Here is a 16,700-nt window from a genome sequence, read left to right as displayed (position 1 = left end):
ATAGATTATAGAAGGTGAGGTGATCAGTCAGGTGACTGGGCAGATGGAGGCCACACCAAGCAACACACACAACAGAGAGAGACAGAAACAAAAGGGAATAAAACAGGGGGGAACACTGGAAACACTAGGAGGCAGACAGCCTCATCATACCAGCCTGTTGCCAAGTTAAGTCTAATTATTCACGATCTGACTGAAATGTCGAAGGAGGAGGAGGAAATGGCTAGTCATGGTCGACTGCAAGTCTATTGCTGGTTACATCTTTGTGCTATTCAAAGGAGTACTTTCATGGGTACAACAGCAGGGGGCCCAACACCTTATGGTGTCTTTATTCATATGATAAATCAAAGTCGTATGGTATTGTGATTAAAGGCTGCATTGATGGATTTAGTTGCCACATAATGGGGATGTAGTTCCAAACCACTAACAGGTTACTAAGGTTATCACCAACCAGTACATAAGCACAGTGACACAATTCATTTAAATATTATTTTTATTTATTTGTCACATATAATCATGAAAGAACAATTACAATGAAATGTATTTCACTGGGTCCTACTATTCTTAATCATGTGAAAGTGGTAATAGTGGCTGCTGGCTGACCCAGGTATGGAAAATTGCAAGGCATGTTCCTGCGTTGAAATCATTCTGACAGTTATGCAGGAGAAAGAAGATTCATTTATGGGTGCAGTACAGCAATGCATCATGGTTCAGTTGAATTGAAGGAAGGGAAGGGATCAAAGCTGTCAGGTTGGAATTGAAAATTCCACCTTCATGAGCCCAGACACCAACAAATCAGAGCCAGTGCAGAACCTCAAAAAGCTTTTCCTCCTAGTTCACCGGTGCTAGGCCTCCCCTGCTTCCTACAACGTCCCTTACCGAAGTTTAATATCTCTACTACTTTTTTTGGCATTGGTTTGAAGGCAGTACCCCTGACTTGAGATGCTTTGTAATCTCCTCTAGCAGTCAATGACAAACAGTTTTTTTTGGCAATAATTCCTTGTGCGGTGTTTCATCCAAGACTCCTGGCACTCTCTTCCCCCGAGCGTTTAAAGCAAGCACACATGCATTTATCGACAACACAAGACATAGCAGCCAGCTAATAATACTTACTAGTCCAACAGGAAAAAATGCCTGTCTGAAATGCCTGCTGTACCACTGTAAACACCAACACTCCCCCGGTGCTCTGACCTCACAGTCCAAGCAGCCTGGCTAACAAACTGAGATAACATTAGCTAACAGCAGCTACAGTTTACTTCACTGTTCATCAGGAAACTCATAAATAAATCCTAAATAAAGTAAATGAACCAACTTTGGTTAGAACTGATGCTGCTGCTGACTATAAAACATTTTCTGTTGTTCTTCCCCTACTGGTATATTCTAACATGTCACTTAAGTGTTCATCCTCTATAAGTGCATGAATGTCACAGGAACGCCACAGCAGTATCAGCTCTCCTCTCACCTCAGGCACTCTGCTCCCCAGGACAGGGGAGTGTGTGTCCGATGGAGTCAAATAAAATTATGAACTGTCAAGTAATCTTATTTCGGTGATTCCTGTTTAATACAACAGAAGAACAAGTCATCTTATGACACTTTCTGTATAGATGAGGTCTAGACTCTAACGTATATAAGAGACGCAGCATCAATAATAAATCCTTGTTCCACAGAAGAAGAGCTTGATAGCTGAAAGCTCTGGCTTAGTAAGGTACTACGAACTCTTTAAGATATGATGGTGCCTGATCATGAAGAGCTTTGTAAGTAAGGAGAAGAATTTTAAATTCTATTCTAGATTTAATAGGTAGCCAATGCAAGGAAGCCAAAATGGGAGAGATGTGATCTCTGATCTTGGTTCCTGTCAGAACACGTGCAGCAGCATTCTGAATTAACTGCAAAGTCCTAAGAGACTTATTGGAGCAGCCTGATAACAAAGAGTTACAATAGTCCAGCCTTGAAGTAACAAATGCGTGGACTAGTTTTTCTGCATCCGCTTGAGACACGATGCGTCTGATTTTGGCGATGTACACATAGGTGAAAAGGTAAAAAAAGAGTAACTTTAGATAAAAACTTTCAGAGGGGGGGTGGTTGGTAGCGTAGTGGGTTAAGCGGCCGCCTCGTGTGTGGAGGCTATAGTCCTCGCCGCAGCCGGCCCCAGCTCAAATCCCGCATCGGACGGCCATTTACTGCATGTCACTCCCCCTCTCTCTGCCCCCTGCCTCCTGTCTATCTTCAGCTGTACTATCATTAAAGGCATAAAAGGCCAAAAAAAAAATCTTAAAAAAAAAAAAAAAAAAACTTTCAGAGGTGTTTGTGTCCAATCTTCTGTAGGCACACACATTTTTGGGACATTTTGGGACTATCAAAGACAGTGACATTATTTTAACAAACGCTTGTGTAACAGTGAGTGTGAGTGCTGTTACCTTCCTCAGTCTCCAGGCTGTGGTCTGAAAGCACAGGGGAGACTATAGCTGCAGAGCTGGCGATGTAACTAACCTGTGCATCACTGAACTCAGCTTTGTTTCGTATCTTGTTGATTTAAGCCAAAAAACAACCAGCTTTTTCTCATCTCCACATATAAATAATTTATCACACTTATCACAGTTAGAGAGTCAGAATGCCTGTTTTGGTTACTTAAATTGCCCAGTTCTTTAACTCAAAAAATGACCAGAATGTCACGTTTCAAACTGTTTACTGAACAAACTGTGAACAATCATTGCTGGTAATGTGTCAATAATGAATGTCTATATGCATGTATGTCTATAGTGTTTAGAGAATGTAACTTATTAACACTGAAGTGGTGGTAATCTATAAGTGGTAATCTATTGAGCTGACCATCTAGGGGGAACAGTTAGCATTCACATATAAACACATATGTAGTATATTCATGTGTTGGTAATTCACCTAAGCAGAGTACTATCAGCAACCATCAGGGGAACAAAGCTCCATCACACTTGTTATGGAATTTTCTATCCTTAGGTTACACAAGGTCATGTGTGGGCCTTGAGGTCCTCAGCAGTATTAGTTGTTTGGCTTTGGTTGAGAACAGTAGGTGCCAGTCTATCTCCACACTGTGGTGACCAGGGTCACAGAGACCTAGCTTGCTGTTGACGTTCCAATCTGCATAAACAGACATCTGTGTCTCCAGACTAGAATATGCTGACAATAACACCTCCATGGGTAAAGACATTCTTTTTGACTAATTCTGGGCGTATGGTATTTGTGGTGTTATCTTGGGGTTTAAAGTCGATCCACCAGCATGAGTTGGGCAGAATGTGAGACCGACTCAGGCACTTCTGATGAACTTTGAAAGTGTCTCTAATTCTCCTTGATCAAGCGTCAATAAATAATACAGCATAAGACATCAGAGGCTCCTGAACACTTTCTAAACTCCTGACCTCACCATTGACCTTTGACTTCAGCATTTTTTCCACAACACTGAATGTCTTGAAGCAGTGCACACTGTAATCCTCTCTCCCCCGCAGTTCTGACACGTTTCTGGCAGGAAGAAATCACAGTGTTGGCTGTCGGTTTTATGTGTGTAGCCTCGGTGATCAACAGCGAATCACAGTATTAACTGTGAAATGAACACACTCCTGATGGTTCAGGTGCTCCACTAACATTCCCCCAGGCTTTTCATGATGTCATGAAATTACATCAAAGCGTTCAACAACAGGAAACACTCGTACATTATTGCTGTTGATCACCACTCTGGTCTTCCACTCGGCAGCACTAAGAGAACATCAGTGACAGAGAGTTATGAGATATTAATATTTTCCAGCCTTTTTCAAAATTTGAACTGGTGACACACAATTGAACAAAACACCCAGTGCCCAGAGTTCATGTGAAATGTGTAAAATACTTGAAAAAAATGAAATCATTCATGAAAAGGTGCCACATGTGTGCATGACTGTCATGAAGTTTATTTGATAGTAATAAATTAACATTTTAATAAGTCATCTTTATTTCTTTACAGTTATTCTGTTCTTTTGTTTGGAATGATTGTGGCTTCTTTAGGACTTGGATGGATTTTGAACGTGTTTATGTTAACTTCAGACTTGACCTGGGACTTGGTCGGAGACTCAGGACTTGTCAGTCTTCATTTCAGGCTTGATGTGGGACTTGTCGCAGTTGTTAGGGCTGTCGCCCCACAGTAAGAATGTTCTTGGTTCGAACCTCGCCTGGGGCCTTTCTGTGTGGAGTGTGCATGTTCTCACCTTGTCTATGTAGGTTCTCGCTGGGTACTCCGGCTTCCTCCCACGGTCCAAAGACATGACCTTAACAGGTTCATTGGTCACTCTAAATTGTCTGTAGGTGTGAATGTGAGTGTGAATGGTTGTTTGTCTCTATGTGCCCTGTGATGAACTGGCGACTTGTCTTGCCTCTTGCCCAAAGTCAGCTGGGATAGGCTCCAGCCCCACCATGACCCATGATGGATATTTGGATGGATGGAGTGGGATAAAACCCACAGCTGTTCCAGATGTCTTTAGTTGCTCCAACACACCACTGCTATTTTGTTTTTCAGTAGAAACACTTGAGTTTAAGACAGATCAATGTAATATACATTTACTGTTTGTTGTAACCTTGACTTAAGTCTGACTTGGGATTTCATAGGCATGATGGAAACTACTGTACAGTCTTTGCTCATGTGCTGAGCAAAGACTTTGTGATTTGTTTGTTGTTTCTCAGGCACATGGGTCACAGTGCATTGATAATAAACAGCAGTATTCTCAGTGAAGCTGTCTTTTTTGTCTTTCAGGACTCTTCACCAAAGCCAGACATGGAGCAGAAATTGCGTTCAGCCTCCAGTGTTGATGAACTGATGAGTCTCATCTATCCTTCATACTGGGCTGCTCTGAAATGCAGATCAAAACTTTCTGCTGCTGCAGCCTCCTCATCCTCCAAGCCCTCTCAGCAGGCTCAGCCTCGCAGACTGAGGCCACTGGCTGATACAGAAGAGCCAACATTTGCTGCTGCCTACCTCAACTTGGATGTCCTGAAAAGTATGTTTGCACATTCAGTTTTGTGTGATTATTATTATGTTTTCCAGACTTGCTGAAAGACAAAGTGAATCATCGTGGAAAACTCCTTCTGGGCTGTTCTTGTCTTTCTGATGGCCCTTCAGAGAATTAATGAAGAGTGGTCTTTAACATGTTAAAGTTTGCTTTGTTCTCCCAGGCTATAATGACAGTTGAGGTGAAATTTGCTTTTAGCAGCTGCAACTTTTTTTCCTCAAACTCAGAAAACCATGTGTATCACATTATCTTGTTAGTGTGTGTGTGTGTGTGTGTGTGTGTGTGTGTGTGTGTGTGTCAGACTGATTTGTAAAATATGGATGCAGTTATCTCGGATAATCAGTGCTCCTGTTTTGAAATAAAAGAAGTAAATACTCACAGTATGTGATGTTTGAATACCATACTTAACATCTGCATCTATTGTCCATCAAGCATAATCTTTACGGCCTTGTTACAAAGAATTTACCCGTTTCCTGCCATTTGATTAACCCTGAGCCATGTTTAGTTATAAATTATAACTCACTTAATTAAAGAAATAAAGATGTTTCTCTTTCCCTTCATGTGATAGGTCCATCAAATCAAATCAAAACAAATCACATTTTTTTTGTATAGCCCAAAGTCACAAAATACATTTGCCTCAGAGGGCTTTACAATCTGTACAGAAAGACCCACAGAGGAGGGATCCCTCTCCCAGGACAGAGAGAGAGGGGTGGGAGGGGGAGTCCCCCAGCAGTCTAGTCCTATGGCAGCATAACTAAGGGATGACCTGAGCCAGCACTAACTATAAGCTTTATCAAAAAGGAAAGTCTTGTCTACTCTTCAAAGTGTTGACCGTGTCTGCCTCCCAAACCCAGAATGGTAGTTTGTTCCACAGAAGAGGAGCCTGATAGCTGAAAGCTCTGGCTCCCAATCTACCTTTGGAGACTATAGGAACCACAAGGAACCCAGCGTCCTGAGAGCGCAGTGTTCTAGAGGGGTAGTAAGGTACTATGAGCTCTTTTAGATATGATGGAGGCTGACCATGAAGAGCTTTGAATTTTAAATTCTTTTCTAGATCAAAGAGATGTGATCTCTGATCTTGGTTCCTGTCAGAACACGTGCAGCAGCATTCTGAATTAACTGCAGAGTCCTAAGAGACTTTTTGGCGCAGGCTGATAACAAAGAGTTACAATAGTCCAGCCTTGAAGTAACAAATGCGTAGACTCGTTTTTCTGCATCCGCTTGAGACATGATGTGTCTGATTTTGGCGATGTTACGTAAGTGGAAAAATGCAGTCTTCGAAATGTGTTTTATGTGGACGTTAAAGGACAAATCCTGATCAAAAACAATTCCAAGATTTTTTACAGTGGAGCTGGAGGCCAAGGTGATCCCATCTAAAGTAACTAAGTCTCTAGAAAGAGAGTTTCTGAGGTGTTTGGGTCCAATTACAAGAACTTCATTTTTGTCTGAATTTGATATCAGAAAATTGTAGGTCACCCAACTTTTTGTATCATTAAGGCTTGCTTGGAGTTTAGTTAACTGATTGGTTTCATCAGGTTTGAACGATAAATTTAATTGGGTGTCATCGGCATAACAATAAAAATTAATGGAGTAACAATGTTCCTAGAGGAAGCATATATAAACTGAATAGAAGTGGTCCTAGTACAGAACCTTGTGGGACTCCATGACAAACTTTGGTCTGCATGGAGGATTCATCATTGACGTGAACAAACTGAGATCGATCTAAGAAATACGACTTAAACCAGCTTAGGGTGGTTCCTTTGATGCCAATTTGATGTTCCAGCCTCTGTAAAAGAATTTGATGGTCAATGGTGTCCAATGCAGCACTAAGATCTAACAGGACAAGTACAGAGATGAGTCCTTTGTCTGATGCCATTAGGAGGTCATTTGTAACTTTGACTAATGCGGTCTCTGTGCTATGATGCACTCTAAATTCTGACTGGAAATCCTCAAATAGACTATTGTTATGGAGAAAGTCACACAGCTGATTAGCTACAGCTTTCTCAAGTATCTTAGACAGAAAGGGAAGGTTTGATATCGGTCTGTAGTTGGCTAAGACCTCTGGGTCTAGAGTGAGTTTTTAAGAAGAGGTTTAATTACAGCTACCTTAAAGGACTGTGGTACATATCCTGATAATAAAGACAGATTAATCGTATCCAATAAAGAATGGCTAACTAGAGATAAAACATCCTTGAGCAGCCTGGTTGGGATGGGGTCTAAGAGACAGGTTGATGGCTTAGCTGCAGAAATTATTGAAGTTATTTGATGAAGGTCGATGGGAGAAAAACAAATGCATATCAGGTTTTACAGCTGTTTCCAAACTTGCTGTATCAGAATGCAGATCAATGCCTGTTGAGGGCAAGAGGTGATGGATTTTGTCTCTAATAGTTATAATCTTATCATTAAAGAAGCTCATGAAGTCATTGCTATTTAGACCTAAAGGAATAGATGGTTCAGTAGAGCTGTGGTGCTCTGTTAGCCTGGCTACAGTGCTGAAGAGAAACCTGGGGTTGTTCTTATTCTCCTCTATTAATGAAGAGTAATAGGCTGCTCTGGCATTACGGAGAGCCATCCTGTATGTTTTGAGATTATCTTGCCAGACTAGATGAAATTCTTCCAGTTTAGTGGTACGCCATTTGCGTTCAGATTTACGCGTCTCTTGCTTTAATTTACGAGTCTGCTGGCTATACCATGGTGCTAACCTTCTTTGTTTAATTATCTTCTTTTTCAGAGGTGCAATAGAGTCTAGAGTTGTCCGTAATGAGCCTGTAGTACTATCAACAAGATGATCTATTTGTGAGGGGCTAAAGGAAGCAGACAAGTCCTTTGCTGCGTCCGTGATATCCTACACAGTCAACACAGTTCTCCAGCTCCATGTATGATGATATCCTACACAGTCAACACAGTTCTCCAGCTCCATGTATGAAGAGCAGTTAACATTCATGATGAGCAAACGCAACCACTGACATGACATTTAACACATTTACAAGAAGCTGTATGAAGGCTGCTTAAATAAAAGCCTTTTGAATTTCTTAGTAAGTGTTCATGAATAAGTAATTAAAACTTTAATTGAGTTCAACTAACTGTCACTGTTTAAACCTGTGTGAAGCTTTTGTTTCTACGTTTCTCTACATTTATTGACACTCATATGGTTTGGGGGGGTTAACAGATCTGAAGTGAGGGATGGTTTTTAAGGTTAATAAATCCTGAATTGCACACTTCCACATAAGAGGGGATGAAGCAAAGGGCTGAATATAACACAGCGCTGTGCACTCTTCATCTTAGTACATGGTGCACACACTCTGACAGAGGCTATAGCTACAGTGAAAACAATATCAGTGCCTCGGTCATGCACCTATAAACTGTCAGCTATGTTTTTTGCAGCGCCCCCATGTAGGAATCTGTAGGAATGAGAACTACATGTTAATACAGTGTGAATAAAAATAACGTGGAAACACAATGTGTTAGCATTTTAACATAAATAGCAAATATTTACAGCCACAAAGAGATATATACAATGTTTCAGATGATCAACTGAATGCATGGATATGATTCAGTAAGATAAAAAGCATGACTGTTTGAAGCTTTGTTTTATAGAACTTTGGGGTGTCATTTATGTGAAAAGTATGGTAAGTAATAAAAAAAAAAGGTCTGGGCACAAAGAATATGATATGAGTTGTCTATTATGTCTATTATGTTATGACCGATCACAGTGGCTCCATCATGGCTGACAGTTTGATAATGATATGACCCAAGTCATACACTGAAATGATGAAATCTGAAACGTTTGTAACATACAAATGTATATATCATATACTGTATGTGTGTCCTCCTGTTGTATGGCTGTGGTGTTTGCAGGTATAGAGTCAGAGTGGAGGAAGACTCAGTGCATGCCCAGGGAAGTGTGTGTCGACGTGGGCAGGGAGTTCGGGGCTCCCACCAACATCTTCTATAAACCACCATGTGTGTCCGTCTACAGATGTGGAGGATGCTGCCACTCTGAAGACAAACAATGCAGGAATATCTCCACTGGTTACCTCAGCAAAACTGTAAGCACATTCTTTTTTCTTCTACTGTTCTTATTATGTGTTCAAATATGGATCTATGTACATAACACCCATACAGGATAAGGATTACAACTGAAACTAACACAAGGTGCCCTCTAGAAGTTAAAATCAGCCCCTGAACTGAATATGACTTTGTGAGGTTCTCCTCTGGCTGCTTGTCCTTCAGTCTACTTCAACACAGAGGCTCACTTGCATGGTTTCTCTAGCTAACCTGCTTACTTAAGGTCATATAAGCACAGCACACTGAGGTGGGTGGAACAGAAACATCTCAGCTGTATGCAGAGTGTTCACATGTATCAGCAGACACAGGAGCTCTGGAGTACCACAGAGTGTGTCTACTGGTCTCCAGAGTCCAATTGTGGTTAAAGAGAAGGAGTTACTAGCATGCAGGGCTTTTTAATTGGCCTGTTATGTGGTCTGACTGGAGGAATACTGTGTGTATTTGTGTGTGTGGTCAGATTGAGTTTTACAGCTTGTTTTCTCTCTCAGTTAGGGGCTCTTCCTGAGGTTGCCCTGTTTAGTGTGGGACTGTAAATCATTGCTGAAAAATGATTGGACTGAGCTTGTTTAAATTGGCCCTGAAAGTTGCTTTATGTGTCACTGTAAAATAATAAATCAATTATAAGTTAATTTTGAGATTTTAATACTGTGTCCATATAACAAATAGACCATTACTGAGAACATTTCACTCAGATTTAATGATAATCTGCTGGACTGCTTCAGCACGAAGCAAGCTAACCTAGTTTAATGAAATCTAAGATGGTACTGCTCTTGACAGACAAACAAAAGATGATAAATTTGCCGTGGACATTTGTGGTCGGCAGCAGATAATTCCTTTTGTCTTTGGGGACCCCTGACATGTCATTCAGCCCCACCATGATGCAGAAGTTTACACCTGTACACGACAAAAGACAAAATGGAACTTTCCGATTAAAATGTACTCAACTCATTTATCCTCCACACTGGATGAACTTAAAAGCACATGAACTGCCATATAGTGTGTGTGTGTGTGTGTGTGTGTGTGTGTGTGTGTGTGTGTGTGTATGTTTAAATAAAAACATGTATTTTTGGTCATGGTAACCAAGGTCCTAGTTTAGTGTAGCTGGGGCAGATGGGAATGTTAATGCAGTGTGCAGAGATCACATGCATAATATATTAGTTAGTTAGTTAGTTAGTTAGTTAGTTAGTTAGTTAGTTAGTTTTGTATAAAAATGAAGGCCTTCTCATGTTTTCTTTGTTATAACATATGTTTTCTATTCTGTATTTCCAAATTATAGAACATGAAGGCACCTATGTATTTCATTACCTCCGTCCTGTTAGAGAGACATCTAGAGTGGCCAGGAATAGTTAAAAAGGAAGCATTATGTGGTCCACATGGTGAATGTGCGGTAATGTTTGGAACCCATCCAAATAACTAAGTGATTCTACTGACTGTAATGAAAGACGTATGCTGATTAGATGGGGTTTTTTTTCAGACAGGCGCATGTGACTTACTGAATCAAATACTGGTGACAAAAGAAGTGAGTGCACACTGAAAGCAGAAGCAAAGTGTAAGAGAGGCTGTCTAGTCAAAGTGTTGTTGGCTTGACTCCCAGTTAAAATGCTTTTGCGTCGGGTCATCTTACTCATGTAAACACAAGAAGAAATGCAACTTATCATTATCCTGATAAAAACAGATTTGGATGGAGGCTCTCTGGATGGATAGAAGATTTGAACACAGTGTGTAATGAAAAATCATGTTTTTAGAATAGACATGAAATCCAAAGGTTGTTTTGATACATTTCTGCCATGAGAACAATATGAAGCTGTGGACACGTGGACTTGGATTCTGCTTGGATTAACTGTCCGCACTGTGTACACACATATGAAAGAAATGAATGGAATTTGTCTTCTTTTGGGAGCAATGAGCAAGCAGCTGAGAGACCTGCCATCCATGCCACAAACAAAGATTTTCTTCATCATTTAATACCGCTGTTATGAAAACTGTCACTAGAACATGAAGCTCCTACAGAAGCTCACGAAGTCTTAAAAACTTTGTTTGGTGCTGATGTCATGGATGAGATGCAGTGTTTATTCCGGTGTACAGTAAGTGCTGCTTCTTGCTGTTGACCCGGAGCAGTGTTTCACAAAATCTCCGATGTTGTAGATGTTAGAGAACATGTGTTCTGTAAACATTGTGAAGAAGGTCACCCAGTATGACGTCTTCCTGCAGCTGGACGAGGAGCAGAGCACAAAACATTACAAAATGAGGAAATGATGACATTACAGAGAATCCTTTCAAACACAGCTTTGCACATGAAGAAGACTTATTACACAGTGTGTGTTTGTGTGAGAATGTAATTGCACCACACTTGCACCAACCTGCACACAGCAATGTGATGTCATGGACTGATGGAGATGAAGCACAGACATCATTCCTGCTGCCATATTTAATAGCAGCTGAATGACATTATTGGTGCTGTCACACATACTTAACTGATTAAATTTGGACTTGATCAAAAAAAAAAAAAAAAAGCATATCAAAGAAAAAGAGGTGAAACACATCTTAAAGTGTTTGTGGTTTCTCAGCCACCAAAATAAAGCCACAAAACTGTGTATGCTGTGTGCTTGTTTCTACATCTACCGGCCACTTTATTAGGTGCAACCCAATCCAATGTGACTCAATACGACAACTCTGCCATGAATTCTACTTTTAGAAAGCTTATTATGTTTCAGTGTTTGTTGACACTGTCAGAGAGTTCATAATTCTACATTATTTTAATTAGTGAGGTTATAGTGGGTGTAATATTTTGGCCCTCTCGTGTATGTAAATAGGGAGACCAAACCATTAAAAAACACCTCTCAATATAATGCAGTCCAGTTTAACACTACTGCAAAATACAACCTAAACAGTAAACATTATAGTTAAACAGATACCTCTCTGACAGCATCAACAAAAACTGAGACATTATCAGCTTTATAAAAGTAGAATTCATGGCAGAGTTGTTGTGTTGGATCACATTGGGTTGTACAAGTGTACATTATGAAGTGGCTGGTCAGTGAATGTTTGTGTCTGGTTTTGGTCTCTATAGCTAATTTCCCCGTTCATGACAACTGTACTGAGGGTGAATTTATATACAACTCACCTGTTCAAATGATATTAAGGCTTAATGTATTGCAGAATTAACAGTGTGGATGCTTTGACTGATAGGTGGGCGCTGTTACAGGTAGCTTGTTTGAGCAACCAGGCTTCATTCAGTCGGTCTCAGCTCCATCCATGCTCCACCTCTTCGCCCATTTTTTCAGTAGTTGTGAGCCGCCGACCGCACTGAACTTCACAACAGCTCTTCTGGAAACCTGTGGGTGACGTCATTAATATGTTGCCATGTTTTATACTGTCTACTGATGTTCAAACACACCAAAAAAATTTGACCTTGCATCTGATAAAAATGACGTTGTGACTTTAAATGACATGCAGTCAGTCTAAATACAGACTCTTTGTATTCTCGAGATCTTTACATACTTCTCAATCACCAATCAGCTGCACCATGAAGCAGAGGGTAAATTCGTTCAGCTCGTTGGCTCATTTCCATGGAGCTGTTGTTAATGGACTGGCTGATGCTGATAGTGCATTGTTTCAGCTCAGCTGCTTTCTTCATTTCCTATAAGTGTTAACTTGATGAACTGGCAGTGGCAGTCTGGCCTGATAGCCCTTTTGTTAGATGATCTGTTAAAGCTGATTTCAATCAGAGCAGGAAGTGTACTGCGGCCTGAATATGGCCGTGTGTTTGGCTACATATGTGCGTTCGTAGACCAAATGTGCAAATGCATTTTTGTGTGTATTTGTGTGTTTTTGCATGAGCGTTTGTGTAAAGTAAAGGGGAGAAGGCAAAAAAACAAAAAAGAGCCTTAATGCTAATGCTAATGTGAACCATTGGTGTAAATTCTATATCGGGCCTCTTTTCGCTTATTGTATCATATGTTAGGGTAAATAGGCCCACTGACTATTAGACCTACAAGTTTCATGTGACCACTAGAAAACAATGTGTAGAGTAGTGTGACTAACGTGTTAACTGTGTTTCATAGTTTTGTCTTTTGACTGTGTGGATGGAGAGAGATGGTGTTTCACTGAACATCGAAACAACAGTGTTTAAACCAAGAAACTTTATGAAGCACGCCACCCGTGAGGTGTGAAGTCAGGAGGAGGAGTGCGTGAGGAGGCCGAGGCTGAAGATGAGAAGCTTTCTCCTGGCAGCGGGAGCTGTGGGTGCTGAGCTACAGACGTTTTGAGGTTTCACAAGACATTCTTTCGCTCTACTAGTTTTTCCTAACTGCTGTTATTGGCTGCAGTATCAGACCTCTGGCCAGAGTTTGGAAATTTACATAGGCTACATGGTAAATCATTCAAATTATGGCAGACTAGATAGACAATTTACAGTTCAAATGAATTCTAATGGCTTTTTGAAAGTGATTGCAAATAACTTAAAAACTCAAAATAGACGTCTGGAAAGGTGAAGAGTCAAATGTGGCTCGTTCTAACAGCATTTTGTGGTTGGTTTCGTCATCCCTGAAGTTTCACTGTGCTGATTTGCTTTGGCAGAGCCTTGAAGCAGCTGGCAGGAGTTAAGAGCTTTCGACACTTAGCAGGTAATAGAAGTTGTGCTAAACTGTGTATTTTACTGTTTGACGGACTGTAAGTGTCTTTAAGCAGCTGTCTGGTGGTTCTCGAAACCTGTGCTCATGGTGTTCACTCTGCAGATGTTTGTGTTCAACTTTCTCTTCACCATGCTGGTTTATTCCCTCTCTCACTATTCTGTATTGCACATAATGTCTTATAGTTTTGTTCTTGTTTGCTGTGTTTAACAGCTTGCGTATGCTATATCAGGGATATGCTTCTTTTCTCTACAGTAGATTGTATAAAGTTTAGAGCGTAGATCACTGAAGTGAAAATCACCATTTATAATTAGGCTTTGTCCTTTCAGGATGTGTAGCACGTTTTGAAATTAGCTCAGCTAGATTAGGCTTTAGTTAGTTCATAGATAGGCCACCAGCGCTTTGCCACTATTGTCTTTGGCGGATTCCTTGTTAAATTTTTATTTTATTAGCAGTATTGTTTAATAAGTACTTTTACTTTTACGTGCCCGTCCATCGAGTACATTGAATCTCAGGGTTCCCCCACCTGCCAAATCCCATTTAACCCCTGAGCTTTAACAGAAAAAACCATGCTTGGAACATTCTGCGCCCACACACAGACACACATGCACGCACACATACACAGACACACACTGGCATTTACCATATAATCTGCATATTCTAGCCACTCAAATATATATTTAATTTATGATATTACAGTTGCTATTTCTGACTTGAACCGTTTTCTCAGATAACACTACATGAAGCCTTCTGAACACTCCCAAACTTTTTCCCACCACTGAACTATGACACTTGACCTTTTTTGTTTAACTTTCTATTTGATATTTTTTACATTCCCATTCTGTGTAATTTAGTAATTTATTTTGGGGGTATTTTGATTCTCCAGATGAATGCTGTTGGTGTGTTAAATGAACATACAGACTCTCAGGATAAGCATAATGCTTTATGTTCACTCTTCTTAGTGCCCTGAGGTCTGAGAGAATAGAAAGGTTACCAGATCAAACTCTCATTTGTTTTTTTGGTATTTGGGGATCTTGGACATGAGTAACTGTTACTGTTTTTGTTTGTGTATGTAGAAAAGTCCAAAAATGTAATCAGTGATGTGTCTGTAGAGTCCGCCCTGTTTATTTAGAATTTATTTAAATCTCCACTCAGTCACAGTTACACTGAAAATAACAACATCTCCATCAGAATGTTGTTGATTTTCATTCTGGTCAGCATTCAACATGATCTCCCCCATGAAACTGATTGGCAAACCTAGCACTCTGGGCTTGAGTACCAGACTCTGCAACGTGATATTGGACTTCCCCTCAAACAGACCCCAGACAGTTCAGATTGGCAGTAACACCTCCTCCACTCCACAGGATTGTGTGCTCAGCCAGAGAGAAGACAGAGAGCTGATGTATGGACTTAATTCTCTTATTTTGCACTGTTGCAGTGGTCAATTTAATTTTTGATCAGATTTGTATGAATAACCTCTCTGTTTACTTTAAGAAAAATAATTTAGGGGGTCAGGAGACAGACATAGCCTCTATAGAGTTTAGAGTGAGTGGGTAACTGATGTATTGGAAGCACAGAGACGCATACTTGGAAATGACACAATACACTTACCGTAAATCATGATAAACCATAAATCAACATCATGCTTAACATCAATTCAGTTCAATTTTATTAATGTAGCACAAGGTCCTAACAGAGATTATCTCATGACACAGAGCAGGTCTAGACTGTACTGTATATATTATTTAGAGACTCAACAGTTCTCGTCATGAGCAAACACTTGTCGACGGTGGCAAGGACAAACTTCCTTTAAGAGGCAGAAACATCAAGTCAAACCCAGCTCATGGTCGGCCAACTGCCACAAAACATCAGCAAAAGCATAGAGCTGATCACTGTTTTTAGGGAAAAGGAGGCAAAGACACACACCCCTGTTGACAACAGTGGAGCTGAGGTGGAGCCTGGGAATCAGGAACACAACCTGTCATGGCCAACTCATATCTCCAATAAAGCTCAGGAACAGCTGTAGTCTTAAGAAGTTTTTGTGAACATTAACGGTGGGGCAATAGAACACATCCTGACTGGAAACATTACAATGACATTATATGATTTGTGCCCATCTAGGGCAGGAGGGCTCAGAAGCAGCCAACTAAGACCACCCAGAACATCATTGGTACCCATCTACTACTAGCTAATATATATTAGCTACAACTGATATTTCATGGTGCATTCTGTGTTGTAAAATGACAATAAATTATCCTTGATGCTTTGACTATACAGATAAAATGTATATGAAGTGAATGCATGATACATTTGAGTTTTTGTTGGTGCCTTCAATCAATATTTCAAGTTCAGTCGCAGCCCAATATCAGGTTTTATTTTACAGCAGTGCATTCAAATGTATTCAGCAAATACAACACTAAACTAAAAGAGGTGCCATGATGGCGACTTGTAGGTTTAGTAATCAACCCTTTACCCTTGTGTCATGCAGTATGCTATCATTTTGTTGCTGCAACATACTGTCTCCACAAGGATCATATGTTTCATAATATCCCCACAAGCTTCAGTTTCTCAATCCTTTCTCAAAGTTTGTCTGGGGATTTGCTTTTTCGTTAAAAGATACTTGAGTAGTATGGAGGTCTCGGTTATAGTCAGCAACAAGAAGCCAAGAAGAACAATTTTACAAGCCAAAACATCACCACGAATTTAAGAAATCTGTGCAGGTGAACTTTTCACCCCAGTGGTGGTCTCAGTGATCTCACAGCTCTCTTCATGTGTATGTGTTCTGTAACCTTGGTGAGCACTTACCAGGTCAAAAAGACTGAGGTCAGCTTTAATGATATCCCAATTAGGATAAGAGGGAGAGAAACAGTTTAAACTATTTAGGGTTCTTGAATAGGAGTCATTGAGCCTAATTAGTTTCTATTGATGCTGTTCAAGTGATTGAATGAATGGAGTGGCTCTCACGGTTTCTGTTCTATTCTGTACAACAGACTTG

At 40.3% G+C, this 16,700-nt stretch overlaps 1 protein-coding gene across 2 annotated transcripts in view; it reads left to right on the top strand.

Annotated features, from left to right (window-relative positions):
* Nucleotides 1-16,700, top strand: part of vegfc (vascular endothelial growth factor c) — a 62,412-nt gene that overhangs the window by 24,707 nt on the left and 21,005 nt on the right. For both annotated transcript variants that reach the window (XM_010752811.3, XM_027282324.1), the window contains exons 2-3: nucleotides 4,751-4,994; nucleotides 8,865-9,055. In XM_010752811.3, the coding sequence (XP_010751113.2) occupies nucleotides 4,751-4,994; nucleotides 8,865-9,055 (435 nt within the window). The remainder of the gene's footprint in view (nucleotides 1-4,750; nucleotides 4,995-8,864; nucleotides 9,056-16,700) is intronic.

Source organism: Larimichthys crocea, chromosome X (assembly GCF_000972845.2).
Source record: "Larimichthys crocea isolate SSNF chromosome X, L_crocea_2.0, whole genome shotgun sequence".
Taxonomy (NCBI): Eukaryota; Metazoa; Chordata; class Actinopteri; family Sciaenidae; genus Larimichthys; species Larimichthys crocea.
Note: the sequence above shows the minus strand (reverse complement) of the source record. Positions and strands in the feature narration are given on the sequence as shown.